This window comes from Calliopsis andreniformis, chromosome 6, assembly GCF_051401765.1.
Source record: "Calliopsis andreniformis isolate RMS-2024a chromosome 6, iyCalAndr_principal, whole genome shotgun sequence".
NCBI lineage: Eukaryota > Metazoa > Arthropoda > Insecta > Hymenoptera > Andrenidae > Calliopsis > Calliopsis andreniformis.
Genome location: NC_135067.1, coordinates 23145373 through 23162541, shown reverse-complemented (window position 1 = coordinate 23162541; position 17169 = coordinate 23145373). Strand labels below are relative to the sequence as shown.

Below are 17169 nucleotides of genomic sequence, written 5' to 3'. Positions count from 1 at the left end.
GCTATAGGAAGCTAGGAAGCTAGGAAACTAGGAAGCAGTTTTTATCCTAGCGAAAGACATCGCCTGTACCGCCGCGACGAGGACTTTATTCTTTATTCCAAAGACAGTTGCCTTCCCTTCTTATCGTTCCACTCCGGGAGCGACGCGAAGGATTATTCTCGAAGCGACACCACTGTCAAAACGAATCGCCCCGACTCGCTTGAAGCGAGAAGGGAATGAAATGCACGAAGGTGTTCGTTCGAGAGAACAACGAGAACCTGCTGGTCGCACCGAGGGAGCACCTGTGCACGTTTTTCGAACCACTGACGAGGAAAACGTCAAAGTCACTTCGTGGCCGTGTAAACCGCCGAGTGGTAAGACTCGCTTGTCCGGAATTCGACGTCAGCGTAACCATTTATCGACTCATGCACGCAAGTACACGCTTGCCAGACCGGCCGGAAGCTACTGCACGCTTTTGCCCGCGTCGCTCTTCTGAAATAAATATGGCGACAGAGTGACAATCGCGCGACAATCGCGCGACAATTGCACCCTACTTACCCACTACCATGTTCCCTTATTTGAAAGAACGAGTGAGTGCCAAGTTATATAAAACGGTACAATAAGTATACATAAATGTCAATATCTGGAAGCTAATAGATAATAGATAATTATTAATAAAATTGCAATACAACCTTCGGACCGTCATTTGCCGAGATCCATTCCTGCCCCTGCAGGAGACGGATTTCCCCTGGGTTTCAGAGGGCCCTTGGCTGAGCACCCCAGGGTTGGTCACTCAAGGGACAGGGAACCCTCATATTCCCTGACTCTTACTACACCCACAACCAAGTATTTCCCCTAATCCCTGACCCATCCTTCCGAGAGCTTCTGTCCTCATCCTTTCCCTTTCCTCTTTCCCCTTTCCCCTTTCCCCTTTCCCCTTTCCCCTTTCCCCTTTCCTCTTTCCTCTTTCCTCTTTTCTCTGTCCACCCACTTTCAATGTACCCTTTCACTCATCACCCTGTTCTACCTCCTTGTCTTCTTATCTTCTTACATTCTTCTCACTTCTCATGCCATCAACATCCAAACAGAAAATACCTATCTGATCCATGAAACCGAAAATGATCGTCAATCAATTGGAAATTTGGTTAGAAAATTTCCAACGTAACGATTTCGTGGTATTCGTGGCACGAGTTGTTGCCTATTCTTTTAGACTGCAGACACTGCATCCAAGAGACTCGTTCGAAAGAGGCTGTTACCCCAGAAGCGAAAGCACGTGCCTCGATGAAATTCTGCCGAGAAGCGACGATGGGAATGGCGTCGGCAACGCATGAGCAGGGAAGATAAAAGGTTGGCGTGCGCGTGTTATGAAAAAGCCGACGTCGACAAATCCCGTGGACAAAGGGGATGAAGAGAAGAACGTGAACGGGGTTGGAGCACGACGAGCAACTTTGTCGAGAGCGAAAGGTCTACGACGGCGGCTGTTATTTCGAGGAAATTATAATTACGACCTTCAGATTACGATGTCGCGAACACAAATTATCTTTTAAATGTGTTACTCATCTCCTGAAGGTATGATAGCATGTAACTATCTTTCGGTTTCTTCTTGCGGTTTCCGCAAAAAGAAATCTCAAATGAAGAGATACAAGAAACAATCGATGTAATATCTATATGTTTACATAGATCGTTGCATGGAGCCCGACTGACCTTTGGCGTCAGCTGTTAGCACGTGCCGTAGAGACTGAGAAAAACTGACTGGCCCGTGTTCGCGCGCTTACGCAATGGATATAAGAAAAGATCGAGAGCAGGAGGTGAAAGGGAAGGGAAGGGAAGGGAAGGGCAGGGAAGGGCAGGGAAGGGAAGGGAAGGGAAGGGAAGGGAAGGGAAAGGAAGGGGAGGGGAGGGAAGAGAGATGTGGTTAACAGACGACGGCGTGCTGCAGCGTAGCGTTGCAAGATGTAACGCGTTATGCATCTATTGTCGTTGCATCGATGGAAAATGAAAAACTTTCAATTCATGTCCTGGCTATCTTTTTCCTGAGAATCGACTTTTCTCCTCTGTAATTCCTGGAAGGTCTCGCGTTTGCTCTCTTCCTCTCTGTAGATATTTTATTCTCCCTGAATTCTTCGTCAAAGGGAAAACGTTTTCGAACACTCGTTTCCGTTCCCGATCTCCTTTTTGTGTCAATGAACTATCTATTTTTCTACTTTTCCATCCTTCAACTACTATCATAGTTCCATGGGAACCATCACGTGCAACTTCCATTAAAACGGAAATGCTTTTATGGTTCTCTTGGTCGTTTCATCGATCCTTCCACTTTCTGCCACCACTGCCACCACCACCACCACCACCACCCCGTTTCCTATCCTCCTCTAACGTCCATCTCGCTCCCTCCCTCCCTCCCTCCCTTAGAATGCCTCAATGAACCCTCACGGCTCGGCTCGGCTAGACCCGGTTCGGCATTAACGCACGTATGGGGTCCGTCAAAGATATGCAAATACTCTGGAATTACGACAATCTGTCTAATAAAGATAGGCGATCATCTGCGTTTCTTTGTTGAATCGGCTTTGAATAATTTACTCTCAGAATGACGCGATCGCTACATTATATCTACTTATACAGCTTTATAAAAATATGTTAATTGCAACGACTTAAAAATTCTAGCGTGGAATGTCAGCGAAAAAGAAATAAATATAATCGGTGTAAAATTAGCTGCGATCTAGCTCTCGTCGAATGAGAACAGCCGAGGAGACGAGAGCCAGTTGGAGACGTGGGAAGAGATTGTTCAGTAGGAGTGGGTACCCATTCATGTATCCCATGCATAGCCAATCAGCAGTCATTAAATTAGCCATCCCCTGCGGTGACATCATCTCCCGTTTCTCCTTCTATCGCTCCACCCTTCGTTGTTCGCGGATCCACCCTGGCGAGGGCGCTGCAGATTCCACTGACAAAACCACCCTCTCTGCACACTCCTCCATGCTTATAACTCTTTTGTCGTACCCCTGACTGCGTCGACACCCGAGAGATGCACCGACCGATACGGATTCGATTCTACGCCCGAATACACGCGGCTACGATTGCCCCACGACCCGGAAACTTTTTTCCTTAATCGATCGGCTTTCAACCTCTACTAAATCGGTTGAAAATTTCGACGCCATTGGCGCCTCCGTTAATCCGCTTGGCATTTCTAACATTTTTGCATTTGTTTCGGTATAAAAAAGGTAGATACCTACACCTAAATAGCAAGCGATGAAAGCAAGCGATGAAAGCAAGCGAGAGTAAGAAGAGGAAGTAAGAAAGAAAGGCCAAATGGCAGAGATGATAGCGTCAGGGCGAAGGGTCCTCTAGGCGCGTCCACGCTGCATAACGCATGACTCACGCGTGTTGCACGTGACCCCCCTCGAATCCACGCGTTCAGATCGGATCGTGAACCAAAAGCAACGCCTGGGGGAAGGATGTGATCGAAGAGATGAGAGATGAACGTATCGCGTGCGCTAGAGGGGAGAAAAAGGGTAGGGATGGGGATGGGGAACAGAGAGAGGGAGAGAGAGGGAGAGAGAAGTATCGAAGAAAAGTTGAGGAAAGTCGAACGTGCATACGTATAGCCATACCGTTGCTCCGAAATGCAAAGTATTACCCCGAAGAAAATTGTTCCTTCCCGAAGATCGCAGCGCGTTTATTCGAGAATCGCTATACCGTAAGCACCGCTGGTTTTCTCGAAGATACAAGTTACGAGTAAGTACTCATGCAAGAAAGGCAAACGTTTCTTCGACAATTCCAAAAGCATAGGATATTTGGATAAAAAAATGATGAGGGATTAGGAAATATGTTGCATAAAGATATTAAAGAAAAGCGACTTGGAAGTGTGTATAACGTAGACGCGCGGAACACAACGGATTGAACGTGGAGAAACATCGGTACGGCATGGCTACGGCAAACACAATGGTGGACCGTGGGGTCATAGCGATTGCAATAATATCGATCAGAGGGGCAGGAACTACCCTGGTGGTAGTAGCACGATTAATGTACCCCACATCTGTTCCCTCATTCTGGCCAACTCGGCTGGATGTTCTACGTCGTGCACGACCGCTTCGGGGTTCACACGCACGTGCAGACGCATCAAATTTTCCAAACATCGCTACGTGTGATTTATCGATGCGCGTCCTGCCTTCGAGCAGCTCCTCTTCGCGGCTGTTACTCAATTAGTGGACTCGCGCAGCGACATCGCCACACGATCAGTTGCCAAACTTCGCGGAAAGGAGAAGTGGATAGAAATGGATTAGCGAACTCGGTTGCCCGTAGCTTACGTCGATGCAGAGAACTGACTTTCAGCGGCTTCCCCAGACAAATCGAGGAAGACCTTCAACGGTATAGCGCTCAAACAATTTGGGAAACCGTAGAGAGTTATATAGGGTGAAAAATTTAGTCAATCGTACGAAGCATAGAAACGTATTCTTAACGATGCTTACGCTCGCGGATTGCAACAGTAGTAAATTCCTCCTAAAACAGTAGTATATTCCTCGGCAAAGCGGGATAAGCCGGAGCGAGATTGGCACGCGACCATGGGAAGCGTCGATATTAAATTGCAGAATGACTAGAATGACCAATCGATCGAAGCGACGTGACGCGACGTGACGCGACGTGACGCGACGTGACGCGACGCGGCGCGACGCGGCGCAGCGTGACAGGATTGGTGTTCATAGAAGGATCAATTTTTCGCGACCGTCCCATTCCCACGGATATTGTATTTCTGTCCAGTTTATCAGTGAACAAGAAACCGAGAGCTGAACAGAAGATCCTCTTAGTGTTTTCATTTTGCCCCGGCCGCAGTTTAAGGTCTGGCGAGACGTAGAGGGAGAGAGGGAGAGGTTTCTTGTTTTTCGCGGGATGTCAGCGAGGCGCGAAATTAAAGGTGCGTGCACCGAATGCGAGAGTGAAGCGGACGACGTGTCGCGCAAGTCCGTGGGTCGGCCCAGAGAAGAGAGAAGAGAGAAGAGAGAAGAGAGAAGAGAGAAGAGAGGGAAGAAGAGCGTCAGGGACCAGTTTGCAAGGTGCGCGAACCAGGTGTTGCTCCTCGATATCTCCATCTCCGTCTGCTCGCCCTCGTGTTACAACTTTGTACCTGTAATTTGACTGCTCAGAATCTCTCGTCGCCGCTGACCGCCGCGACACCGCCTGTTATTATTACCGCGCTTGCTCTCTTATCGCGAGTCATCCGAATCGAATCGAATTGCCTCGCCTCGTCGCAAACCGTACTAATATGACGGATCTCTCTTTTCCTCATTTTTATCCATTCTTTGAAAAACGTAAATCATCCGAACCTGTGTTTCTATGTAGCTTTTGAAAACGGTCCATCGTAACGACGAGAGCAATGTTTTGCAAGTGACTGTACGCGGTGGTCCATATCCAGCCGAGGAGTATCGATTAGTTGCGTCCAAAGGGCAGTCTCCTAGGGCAGCACACTTTCCAGGGCGAGGGTGCCTTTTACCTTGCTGCATGGTCATCAGGAAATAGTCATTGTAACGTAGCGACAATAAAGAAGGCGAGACTCGTGTAAACGGATAAGGGCCGAAGAGAACGGGAAAGCAGAGAAGAAAGGGAGAGGATGCGGTTAGTAATTATGCTACCGAACGGTGCTGGGTATAAAATCGATCGACAGAAGACGGAAAAGCCTCCTGGGCAGAATTACGAGATTCCACGATATTGGTTGGCCAAAGTCGAACCAAGGAGAACCTTAAGTGGTCCAAAGAAGCTGTTGCAGCTGTCTTCGGGGCATAGGCTTTTCAAGCTGAAATCGTTTCAGCGCTATCGTACGTTCCGTCAACCCGATTTCTTACCTCTTATATCATTCCAATGTTATCGTACAAACATTCCTTTAGACATAGGTATAATTTATTATTTATTCAGGGAATACAATAATATTGCGTCGCGTAGAGGTTGCGCTACGCTGATAATACCTTACTTCCTCGAGCTTCCGTTTCTGTTCGCAACAGAAAATGGAAAAACATTTATCTCACCATCCTATGACTTCCTTCGAATTATCACACCGGCTGCTGCTCGAGTTCCGACAGACGTAGCAGAGAAAAAAGCGAAGGAAAATCCAGCTGGTTTCCCAACAAGGAAGCCACTGCGCGACGGATGTTGCGCTTTCATTAGAGTCGAGCAGCTGGCGCGTCGAATACCAGGATAATGGTTCGTAAAGATGAGCTCTCGCAGCGGTTATTGTCGCGTGGAAATCACGTGCCTGAATATACACATGGGATGTGTTCGACGGGAAATCAGTTCACTGTTCCAACTTTTTACACGTCTAATTTTCTGTTATCTCGTCGTTAAATTTGCATATCCCACGAGGTATTTTCTACTGCGCAGATTAAAATAGTCTACATTCCACGCGATGCTAATCGTATATGCCAATCTCGCAATCTCTGAACGACGTTGAAGTACATAATGCAGCGATAGAATGAAATTTAAATGAATTGAGATTGACAGTCGACCCATTTCAGTCGCGTATTTCAGCGTCCGCAGAATTAGAACTCCGCATCTCCTCGTCCAGTCGCGAAAGACCTTTTTTTCTAGGCGTAAAGCTCTGGGGAATCCAGGTCGACTGCGACTTTGCATTCAGCGGGAGCCATTCTCTGAGATATCCGAGTTCATCCGCCAACGACTTTCCGTTTTTCGAGACGAGAGTCTCTATGGTTCGTAAATGCACGACAACTTTGTATCGCGAACGATCGATCGAACAGAAGGCGCCGACGCTGACGTCGACGCCGACGCCGACGCCGACGCCGACGCCGACGCCGACGCCGCGGCCAACGCCGACGTCGACGCCGACGCCAACGCCGAGGCCAACGTTAACGGAACAAAGAGACAGAGAAGAACAGAAAGTAGAGTGAGGCTGAGGCAAGGTAACTAAACGAAAAACAGTCGAAATCGATTCGAGGTTGCGCACACAGTGCGTCGATAATTGAAGTTTCGAATTGATTTGTCTGTCGAGAAGAAACCGCCACACCCAATAACTTTTCCCTCGTTACGCGTCGCGGCTAGTCTTCCTGCTCCATCGAGTCCGTCTCGCGTTTATTACGAGGAATCGCGTGATTTATTCGTGAACGCGTACATAATACAGTCGCGCTGGATCCCGCGGGGACGGTTTCTCGTGTTTCACGAAGGGCATTTAAAATCCTGCCGTCGGCGGCGACGCTCCGCGCCGCGCCGATCGACGAGAAGAAAGAAGAGGGCCAAGGGCCCACGAAAGGGGCGTTCCTAAATGACGAAACCAGTTTTAGGGAGCGTAAGAGTGGTAGGGCCAGGAGCCCGATGCTACGATCTGGCGGTGGTTTCCTTTTGGTTTGTAAACCATACCATGCTTCCAGGTCATGGTGTTCATACTACACAACTACCTATCCTTCTTCGCGCGGACCCTTTCAGCCCCGTATGCTTCTCCTCTATCCCTCGTCATAATATTACCAAACATCGAAACGTCCCGTCGCGCCTCGCTTCCTCGAGAAACGAGCAATCACTCGATAACGCTCATCTTTCAACCAAATGTCTTGAAACTTTTAATCAGAGTTATCCCAAAAACAGCTGACAACGAGTTTGTCACTGCTCAACCACACTTCTCCTTCGCGTTTCTCTCCTGATCGAAGGAAGCGTGAATCGATCGGTAGGCGATAATCGACGTCGTTCGTGGCCGATCATAACTGATTTGTGAGATCTGCAGCTCTATTGATGTCACGCTTATAACAGGCGTTGACACGTCACGAGTATCAATTAAACGATCGAGCACGCAACTTGTCAATCATCTAGGTAGGTGTCTGTATTTATCACCGATAGGATACATAGCATTCAAGTATTCGCAAATCTCGATTCAGCTCCGAAGGGATTGTTCAAGTTTCTCCTGTTTCATCGTACAGGCGCCGTTTCGACGGTTTTAGGTAGTCCACGATCTCGATTCGTGAAGTCAGCCAGATCGCTCGACTTTATCTAGATTAGCTGATCGAGCAAGAAAAAGGTGCAACGAAGGAGAAAGAGCAAGGTTAAGCGACACAGAGTGTGGATAAAGCGAGGATTAAAAGGCGCGAACTGCGCGTTATCCTTGGTTCGCAAGAGTAATCCTTCGTAACCGACTCGGCCTTGCCTCCTTATCTCCACCCACCTCCACAAAGCCATTGTGGTAATATCGTGCGCGTCTTGATTTCACGGAAACAGCTGCGCTGGCTTCCGCCTGGATTCCTAGCTGTTTCTAACGAATAACGCGCGCGCGCAATAGTAGAGATTAGATTGGGCAGTCGCGGTGATAACGATGAGCAAACGCATCAAAAACACAATCATTGTACTAACGCCTAGATCCATCTGGTCGGATGTTGTTTCCGTGATACACGACAGAAAAAAGTAGAGAATGAGTTCGAGTTTCGAGAAAAAATTCAAGTATAAAATGTAATACACAAAATTCAAAATTTTAAATTCGAAATTCGAAATTCGAAATTCAAAATTCGAAATTCGAAATTCAAAATTCGAAATTCGAAATTCAAAATTCGAAATTCAAAATTCGAAATTGAATGCATTTAACGGATTTATAAGAAAATTGACGCGCAGTAATCGACAGGATATCGGAAAAAATGTCCAACGATTATCTAGGAAAGAGTTGGACCGAAGGAGAGTCAAAGATGCAACTTCCGGCGTCGAAAGAGCCGAAAGGAGTCCTGTCTGCAAGGTTTAGGTCCGAAGCGAGTTTGCACGGTTCGCTTCTCGGCCCAGGCGGATCCTTTTTGCAATTAAAAAACCGGATGGACTGGTTCCAGCCTCGGACATTCCGCAAATTCTGACCGCGAAATCGAGGAGGTGGAGGGACGAGCCGGGAGAAGTGGGTTCAAGGGATAAATAGCGGGGTTAGACATCTTTCTATCGCTGTCGCTCTTTTTCTTAAGCTTCTTCTCCTCTTCTCCCTTCTCTCTTCTCCCTTCTCCCTTCTCTCTCTTTCCCTCGCTTCGTTTTGACTCGACGGGATAGGAAATGAAACTCGTTCCTGAACGTCCGCGATTTCATCCCAAATAGACTTTCTGCTATGAGCCCAAACCGAATGCTATTCGTGCCCGAATCTAGGTAGATATACCACTGTATCTACATGTATACATGCTCAAGCCCGTTTCAGTAGCCGCAAAATCGTTCGATGCGGTCCAGTAACGAAATCGGCTGTAAAGTCAAATCGACGATGGTAGTTGATGCGACGACGCGACGGAACTGGCTACCAACATCTATCGCCGGCCGATTACTGCTTAGAGCTAATTGATCGTTAGTGGTATTCGGTAAAAGGGAAATGGCATATTGGCGCAACGGAAATTGCAGCGCGACGCCGACGTTTCCCACTCCGCTTTATCTACTTTCAGCACAGATTCGAAGCTTCGATGATCCTCGAGGTTTTGCGCATTCGTCGAGGGCTCGTCGTGAGGTGTACGGTCGACGAATTCATTTTCTACAGTATCAACTCTCAAACTCAACCTGAAAATTATAAATTAAAAAATAGGCCCGATAATCGAAATAATCGATTTAAAGGCAATTCAAATTATACAACTTTTTATACAATTATACTACATGCGTATTTAAAGGAAAAGGCAGGGGACGAATATCTTGGAGCGAACTCGCGACCACGCCACAGTTCGGCAAACAAATTGCTCGACCGACTTTATCCGTCAACCTATCTAGGTATGTTGCACAAGATATTTTCTCGCAAAGCCTCGTTCGTGTGCAACCACCTTTATTCGTTAAACTAGCCTTTATTCGTTATTATATTTCGCGTTGTCTAACTGTCTCTAAAACTATCTAATGTGAAACGTATTCGTTCGAAAGCGACATGTAACTGTAAATGAGATTTTTGAAAAAGGAGGAGGGGAGGCAATGCTCGAGCAATTTAGCTGGGGTAGAGGGCGGAAAAGGTTGGAAGATAACGAAAGGGGACGAAAGGAAGGAAAAGGGAAAGGACACAGAAGAGAGGGATAGAGTTAATTGGATCTGATATTTCAGCCCGGATGGGAATGTCGGCCCTGCCCGATCCCTTTGTCTAGTCGGTTACCTACGAAACGCTCGCATTCTCTCGCATTCTCTCGCATTCTTTCTCATCAGTGCAGCACGCACTATAATCGCGGTGAAACGCGATCACCAGCTACTCCGCTGGAAGTCGAATTTCAATTGAATCGCCAATTTTTCAGCCATCGTTCTATGCATCTGCAAATATTTGCAATTTTTCTGAGCCACGTAAAGTATTCGTGGCAATTAACATCAGCAAAGAAGTAAGGTGTGTTGAGAGCATAAGTGCCGACAAATGACAAGCTATCTACGCGTTTGGACCAACCGACTGAATTTCCTTTTGGCTTTTATTGGAAGTAAACGACGAGCAAAGAATGAAATATGTACACCCAATAGGATGCGTTAAACGATTGGTCAGCGTTTCAGCGACTGAACAAAGTCAACGTACTATGACAATATTGCATATTCATCGCGGGAATATCTTAAGAGTTATTACAATAATATGAACGATTAAAACGAGAAGAAAGATGGATGTGTTTTCTACAGATTAGTTGTATATTTGCGTACATAATGAATACGTTATCGATGCATAATATACTACGATCCGTATGGTCGGAATTATCATGTGTGAATACGAATCTGCACAGTTCGCTCGACTACTCGTAAAACGAGAATGTCCGTCAATAATACCGCCTACTGGTACGAAAGAAACACGGCATCGCAATTCCACTCGGTCTCGCGACAGCTGTGGCAAAGTTGAAATCAGAGAAAAAATCCACCGTGTCAGCTAGGAGAATCGAATCGTTGATTTTGGGCCAACGAAGACAGCTGCCACCGCGCGGTGCTGCTGAACGTGAAAACGCAAAGCAGACCTAGGCCTAAGCGGCGCGACTGCTTACCAACCAGATACCGATCGGAAAACAAGTACAAAGGTAGCGAAGCTGGAAAACCTTCGAGAAATCATGCTCCCGAGATTACCGTTCGTCGTTTTTCTTCCTATGTCGTCAATCGAGGCAAAAAGATTGACCTGCGTTGCGAATTACGATATACATCGAGAACGAGACCGTTTCTACGATGATGCATGTTTGTGTTCCATCGACGTCGAATCAATTTATCTTTGAGGAAATCACTTTTCGAACAATTTGTCGAATTCTTGTTGCGAGATTTCCAGGTATCTACATCATTTCCATCGTTCATTTTCGATTCGAAATATGATTAAATAGTCACGTTTAACACTGTATAGGTTAGCAATGTATCTGAATACATTAGCATAACTCGGATGAATGATCGGAAGACGCGACAAACTGCGGTTAATTGCAATTAATCCGCGGTCACGCTGATTGAACAGGAACAAAAGGCGGGCCATCCGTCGAGGGTGGATAGGACACGTTAATTGGATCGAGGGGAGAGGGATAGCGCGAGATCGGGACACCCGTTAGAAGAGAGGAACCCCGGAGAACTTGTTGCTCGAATCGAGAGAGGGCCGGGCCTCGAAAAGGGCCGCTGGCTTGCCGCGTATTGATCCAACAACTGGCTACATGCCCGGCCCGTCCGTGCATCGCTGTACTACCGCTACTACCGAGCCAGCGAATCGACCAAATTTTCCTCCGAAAAACGACATCGAAACTTGCTCATGCTGGAAACGAAATTTATTCTCGATTCGTTGCTTAATATACTTCCATCGTGCACGTTCGCGAACAGTGATTCGCAAACTTGCCACGCCAACTTTAGAAGGCAATTTTTGAAATGAACGCCAACCTGATATTACACCAGTGGGATTCGATCAAGTTAGGTAATTTATTGCTCGATTTATTGCGCAGCCGTTTCTTCTCTTCCGAGAAAATTCCAAAGTGGATGCCACAAGGAAATCTCTTCTCGATACGGGACGCTTATCGCGAAATGGTAATACGTCATCGTATCCACATCGATACTTTTCCACGAATAATTTGCGTCTTCTTGACATCAGCGAGGTTACGCGATCACGAGATAGTCGTCGCCTCTAGGAAAATTTAAAAGATTTCTTCCAGGTTTGAAGATTTGAAAAAGAACTGTCGCGTCGAGGAAGCTTGTAATCGTTCGCGGTTTAATGTCGAGGGCGGGACAACGGCCTCAGTCGGTCGGTTAACGATCCGGTTTCTCAATGCCACCCACATCCGTGCACGTTCCCGAATTTTTCTAAAGAAGCTGGTCGAGCCGCGAACGTTCTCGCGATCGCGAGGCAAACGCGCGGTCGAGCGAGCAAGCAGGCGCAACAGTCAGCCTCGCAAGCCTTCTAAGCTTTCTAACAGCAGTTGCGACATCGCCAGCCGAGCAGCGTTTTTGCGGCAAGCGGCAAGCGGCAACGCGCATGGAAAATCCTCCTCTCTCCTTCATGGCCGCCTCCGCGTCTACCTCCTCGCTAACGGCCGCGCTTTACATCGTACACAATGCGTTATTTTTTCTACATTCGTCTACCTACGCGTAGCCGGCAATCGATAAAGGAAAAACTTTTCCCCTGACGCCTGCTATCTCGCTGTCGAATCGACTTTGTCTCCTTACTTAGACTTTCTGGAATGTTCCACCAATCTATCGATTGCATTCTCTTCTTAGAACATTACTCCATAACACACCCTGTCTTTCATCAGAGTCGTAATACGTGCGACAAAAGTATCAGAGGAAGAAAAGCTTTAACGAAGATCGATTAATAGATAAAGACTGTCGATGTATTTGCCCAGCATGCATGTGTCCTCCACCTCACGAATTGCGCCAAGGATGCATAATAGAGGGCAATATATGTCGCATCGAAGATGATACGGGTGTGGAGAAGCAAAGGCAACCTTTGCCTTCGCTTCGCTTTGCCGGCTGCTTCACTCGTTTCATTCACGAATTTCACTTTCACGGCCATGGTCACGGCCACGACCATGCGAATCGCGACGTGACCACTCTCCGCCACGATCGCTCCGTGTCGCTTCCTTTCGTTTCGTTTCGTTTCGTTTCGTTTCGTTTCGTTTCGTCTAAAGGAGAAACGGAGCTCGAGAGACCAGAAAATACATATAAACCGGCGATTACGGAAAGAAGGACGTCGCGCGGCTTGTTCCGCGTTTTTCATTCGCCCAATTAAGTCGTTTGCAATGAGTGACATCGAGGCCAGGCCATATTTAACAACCTTGCTGCTTCGTTACCGATGGAATTAGATGTACGGTTGAAATACAAGAACGCAACGTGGTGAAAAGGACGCGCATCAGAAGGACCTCGTCGAAACGAATAGGCAACTTGATTTTCGCATCCAACAATTTTATTCAGCAAGATAAAACAGGACGAAGCTATCGGCTATAGAAAATTAGTGAGCCCTAGGCTGAATTTGAGTGATTATTTGGGCGGCATGGTACATTTTCAAGAACTGAGGGAGAACGCTGCCCCTAGGCCATGAACTGTACGATTCTAATACAAGAAAGAAGCGATCGGTTGAGCTCAGTCACAGCGGGAGTCAACTCCCTTTCTAGTCATAGCTACCAAGAAAATATTACCAGAAGACACTCTTTCTATGCACCGTGAACGCGGTCCTCGAACTCGTAGCTCAACTTCCGAGCAAGAGGATACGCGCACTGTGCGAGGCGCGTCTTGATCATCTCATAAATTACTCTGGAATAGGTGGTATAATCTTCCGATAAAGCAGTTCGTATAGCAACACAGCTATGCAGTCACAGTTGGATCGAACTGAAGCAGAGGATCGAGAACTCGAAAAATTCATCCTTCTGCGTTTCTTTTTCACAGTATCTGCAAGCCTATACCCTATAGACATATTTTCTATCGAAGGAAAGCGGAAGAAGAAACCTTATCGTCAAATAATCGCTTTTCATTCATAGACGAAGAGTCCGAAACCAGAGGAAAAAAGTAGAGCAGTAAAGTACGAATGAGTCGTAATTGATTTGAAAATGAAATGCGACTATTTCTGTATTAACGATCGGTTGGTTGGACAGAAAAGATATGCTTGTCTGTTCTGCAGAGAAATCGTACGTGCGATTTCTCTTGCATAAATTCATTAAATTCCGTTGCGCGGTTACTCAACGGTTGCATTATTCGAGACTTATTCGAGAAATAAAGGACACGTTTTGCCGACATGCGGCAAGCCGTGACTGTAACTCGAAATATCATACCTGCGAATCGAAATACAAATTGATTAGGTTTCAGAAGGTACTCGTTCGCCCGATCCATCTAGGCTTGTAACAGGCATCTTGAAAATGCCGAGCAGATAAAATAAACACAGATTGAACGGTCGCGGTCGGAACGAAGAAACACGTAAACAGGTGTTTCGTCTACACGATAAACACGTTAGCGAATACAAACAACAGCAGCATGATTATTCAGAGATACTCGTTCAGCTAAGAAACACTCGGACTTGGTGTATGTACCCACAAAGAAGAACCGTTAAGCCGCTAAACTTTTACTGCGACCTCTTTTCCTTCGAAACGAAGCAAATCCGTTATACCGTGCGAAAGCTAATCGTCGTGAACAAATGTGGTGGACACTGCCGCATGCGGCATGCATGCGATTCCAATTTTACCCTGCTCCGTTTCACCTATCAAATATGTATACATATGAAAATGTATGTAGATCGTTACTCGACCAAGAACGACTGAATCGATTGAAGAAAAAAAATCAAACTTCTCGTTGGTTGATAGACTTGCAAAGTCTCGCTACAATCTAACGATGTTTCGTACGTTGCAGTACCGTTTCTCGGTAAACCTTAACGATTTTCACCCATCGTACGAAAAATTACAAGTACGGATTGAAGCGCTCGAAGAAGCAGCGCGACTGGCGGTAGTGAATTCCGATATAGGCACATGTAAATAGGAAACCTGAACCTTGGGTTACGTTCGTGGCGAGGTTAAATGCGTAGCTTATTCGTTACGAACATAGTGAAGTCTCGAAATATTTGTCGTTTCATGGAACATGTAGTTGTGCTTACTAGCAAAACTGCTTACAAATCAGAAAATTAAAGGAACGATGTCGTTAACAAAATAACGCACGTGCAAGTGCAACGATTGAAACGAAAGAACGGTAAAGAAGAAAACTTGTATTTTCAACATCGTACACGCACCGTCTCTTCTCGATTATGTAAAACGTAAATAAAAAGAGGAGCGCAGACTCGAGGCTCCTATGAACAGCTACCGAGTCTAGCGTGATAAGTCGCGTAGGGTGATGACCAGACGGGGGAGGGGGGTGAGTGCAAGAGCAAGTGGAGGGGAAAGAGCGAGTCAGTTAGAGAGAGATGGCGCGAGTTGGCACATCTACGGAACCTATAAACACGACGCGCGCACAGATCGAACGCTGGTACGGCTGTCGGTCTCGTAACCGCGGTACAACGACCTCTGGCCTGCCGTTCAAAACGCGCCTTCGCGCTAATTACGATCTTCCGACCACTTGTGACTCGCTTCGAAAGATGCGTCACATTCCTCGCGTTCAGGACTTTAATTATCGACACGAGATTTACCTTCGCATCCCAATGTTTTTATCCCAAAACACCTGAACGACCTCGTCTTTAATGTTAACGCCCATTTGACCGAACGAAATATTTCAAAGGATGTTATAAGGTGAATGTTCGTGTTACGAATCGTATTACATATCTGAGCAACGAGATCCACTGATCTATGATTTAATCCTCTGTTCTAGGTGTGCGAACTGAAAAGGGAAGTTGGCTAGCTTAAACCTTTTCCTCGTCGGTCCCTATATACCTCCTCGTACTCCAATCTCGGTCGAGAAAGCGCGAGAGAAAGATAGCTCGGTCTCACTCACCTGTCAGAGCTCTCGGAGCTGTCGTATCGATCGGCGCACCGCTTCTTTCCATAAGGGCCGACGAGGGTGTCCTCGGCCGTCCTAACCTGTCCCTTGAAAGGGCTGCCTTGATGCCTGGCAGCGACGGGGCCATTTGCAGTAACACCAGTGGCACCAGAAACAGAAACAGAACCAGAACCAGAACCAGAAAGAGCGGCAGGGGCAGCAGCACCACCACTACTACTACTACTACTACCACTACCAGCACTATCATCACTACTGCCGACACTATCGACGCCGTCCGTTTTCCGAGCACCGGCCGCGGCGTCCTCCTCGTCATTGTGCACGTTTGCTCCGTCGACCTCGCCGTTATCGCATCCGACACGATTCACTTTCTGTACCGCGTCCGCGTCCCTGTCTTCTTCAGTCCCTGCCCCCTCGTCCACGCGGCGACGCTGCCGCCGGTCGTTCGTCTCGCTCGGACTGCTCGCAGCGGGGAACGCAGCGGCGAACGCAGCGGACCTCGACCGTCGACCGTCACTAGACTCCGCGTTCACGCCGCCACTCGTCATCGTCGACCCACCTCTGCCACCACCGTCACTGCTCTCCTTCTCGTTTCCCGTCTTTGTCACGTCGATACGAACGACACCGCCACGACATTTCGAAACACACTTCTCTTCCACCACCGTATTCTCCTCGTCCTCTTCCTCTTCCTCCTCCTCCTCCTCCTCATCTTCTTCCTCCTCCTCCTCATCTTCTTCCTCCTCCTCCTCCTCCTCTTCCTCCTCCTCCTCCTCCTCCTCCTCCTCCTCCTCCTCATCGGAGTCATCCTCGTCTTCGTCGTAATCTCCGCAGCTCGACGACACTAAAGGGAGAATTCGCGTCGCGTCCGCACCAGTACCGTCAGCACACTCTTTCTTCTGAACGCGATCCTCGCTATCTACCTTCTCATCTTCGTTCTTGTCGCGACTACGCCGATGACAATGATCGTGACTGTTGGCGTTGTTGTTGTTGTTATTGTTGTTGTTGCTGCTGCTGCTACTGCTAGTATTGTTACTGCTCGAATGTCGACGAGGAGGATGCGAATGAGCATGACAATTGCGACGGGGTGCACGATGTTGTTGTCGTTGAGGAGGATGAGCCTCGAGCACCGAGACATCTTCGGGGATGCGTCCCGTTGTATCCTCGAGCGTGGTCGAAGGTGAGGCATCCTGAGGTTTATGTCGATCCCTGGTTAAACGGGAATCGGTGTCCCCCAGGTCGGCGGCCGCGTCTTCCGCGGACGGACCGTCTGCCATCTTGTAAACGAACACACTACTGGCTGGCAGAGGCCCTATGGCACGAGCACGGGCCGCGGCACCGCTAGCTCGCTTCTACGGCCCGGCACGGCTCGCTTAACCCCTCTTTTCTTCACCGTAC

At 47.7% G+C, this 17169-nt stretch overlaps 1 protein-coding gene across 1 annotated transcript in view; it reads right to left on the bottom strand.

Moving 5' to 3' along the window:
* The window catches only part of Jing (AE binding protein 2 jing), a 53714-nt gene extending 36545 nt beyond the window's left edge, over nt 1-17169 (bottom strand). Inside the window, exon 1 of the mRNA XM_076381686.1 lies at nt 15772-17169. Coding sequence (XP_076237801.1) covers nt 15772-17048 — 1277 coding nt within the window. The 5' untranslated portion in view covers nt 17049-17169. The remainder of the gene's footprint in view (nt 1-15771) is intronic.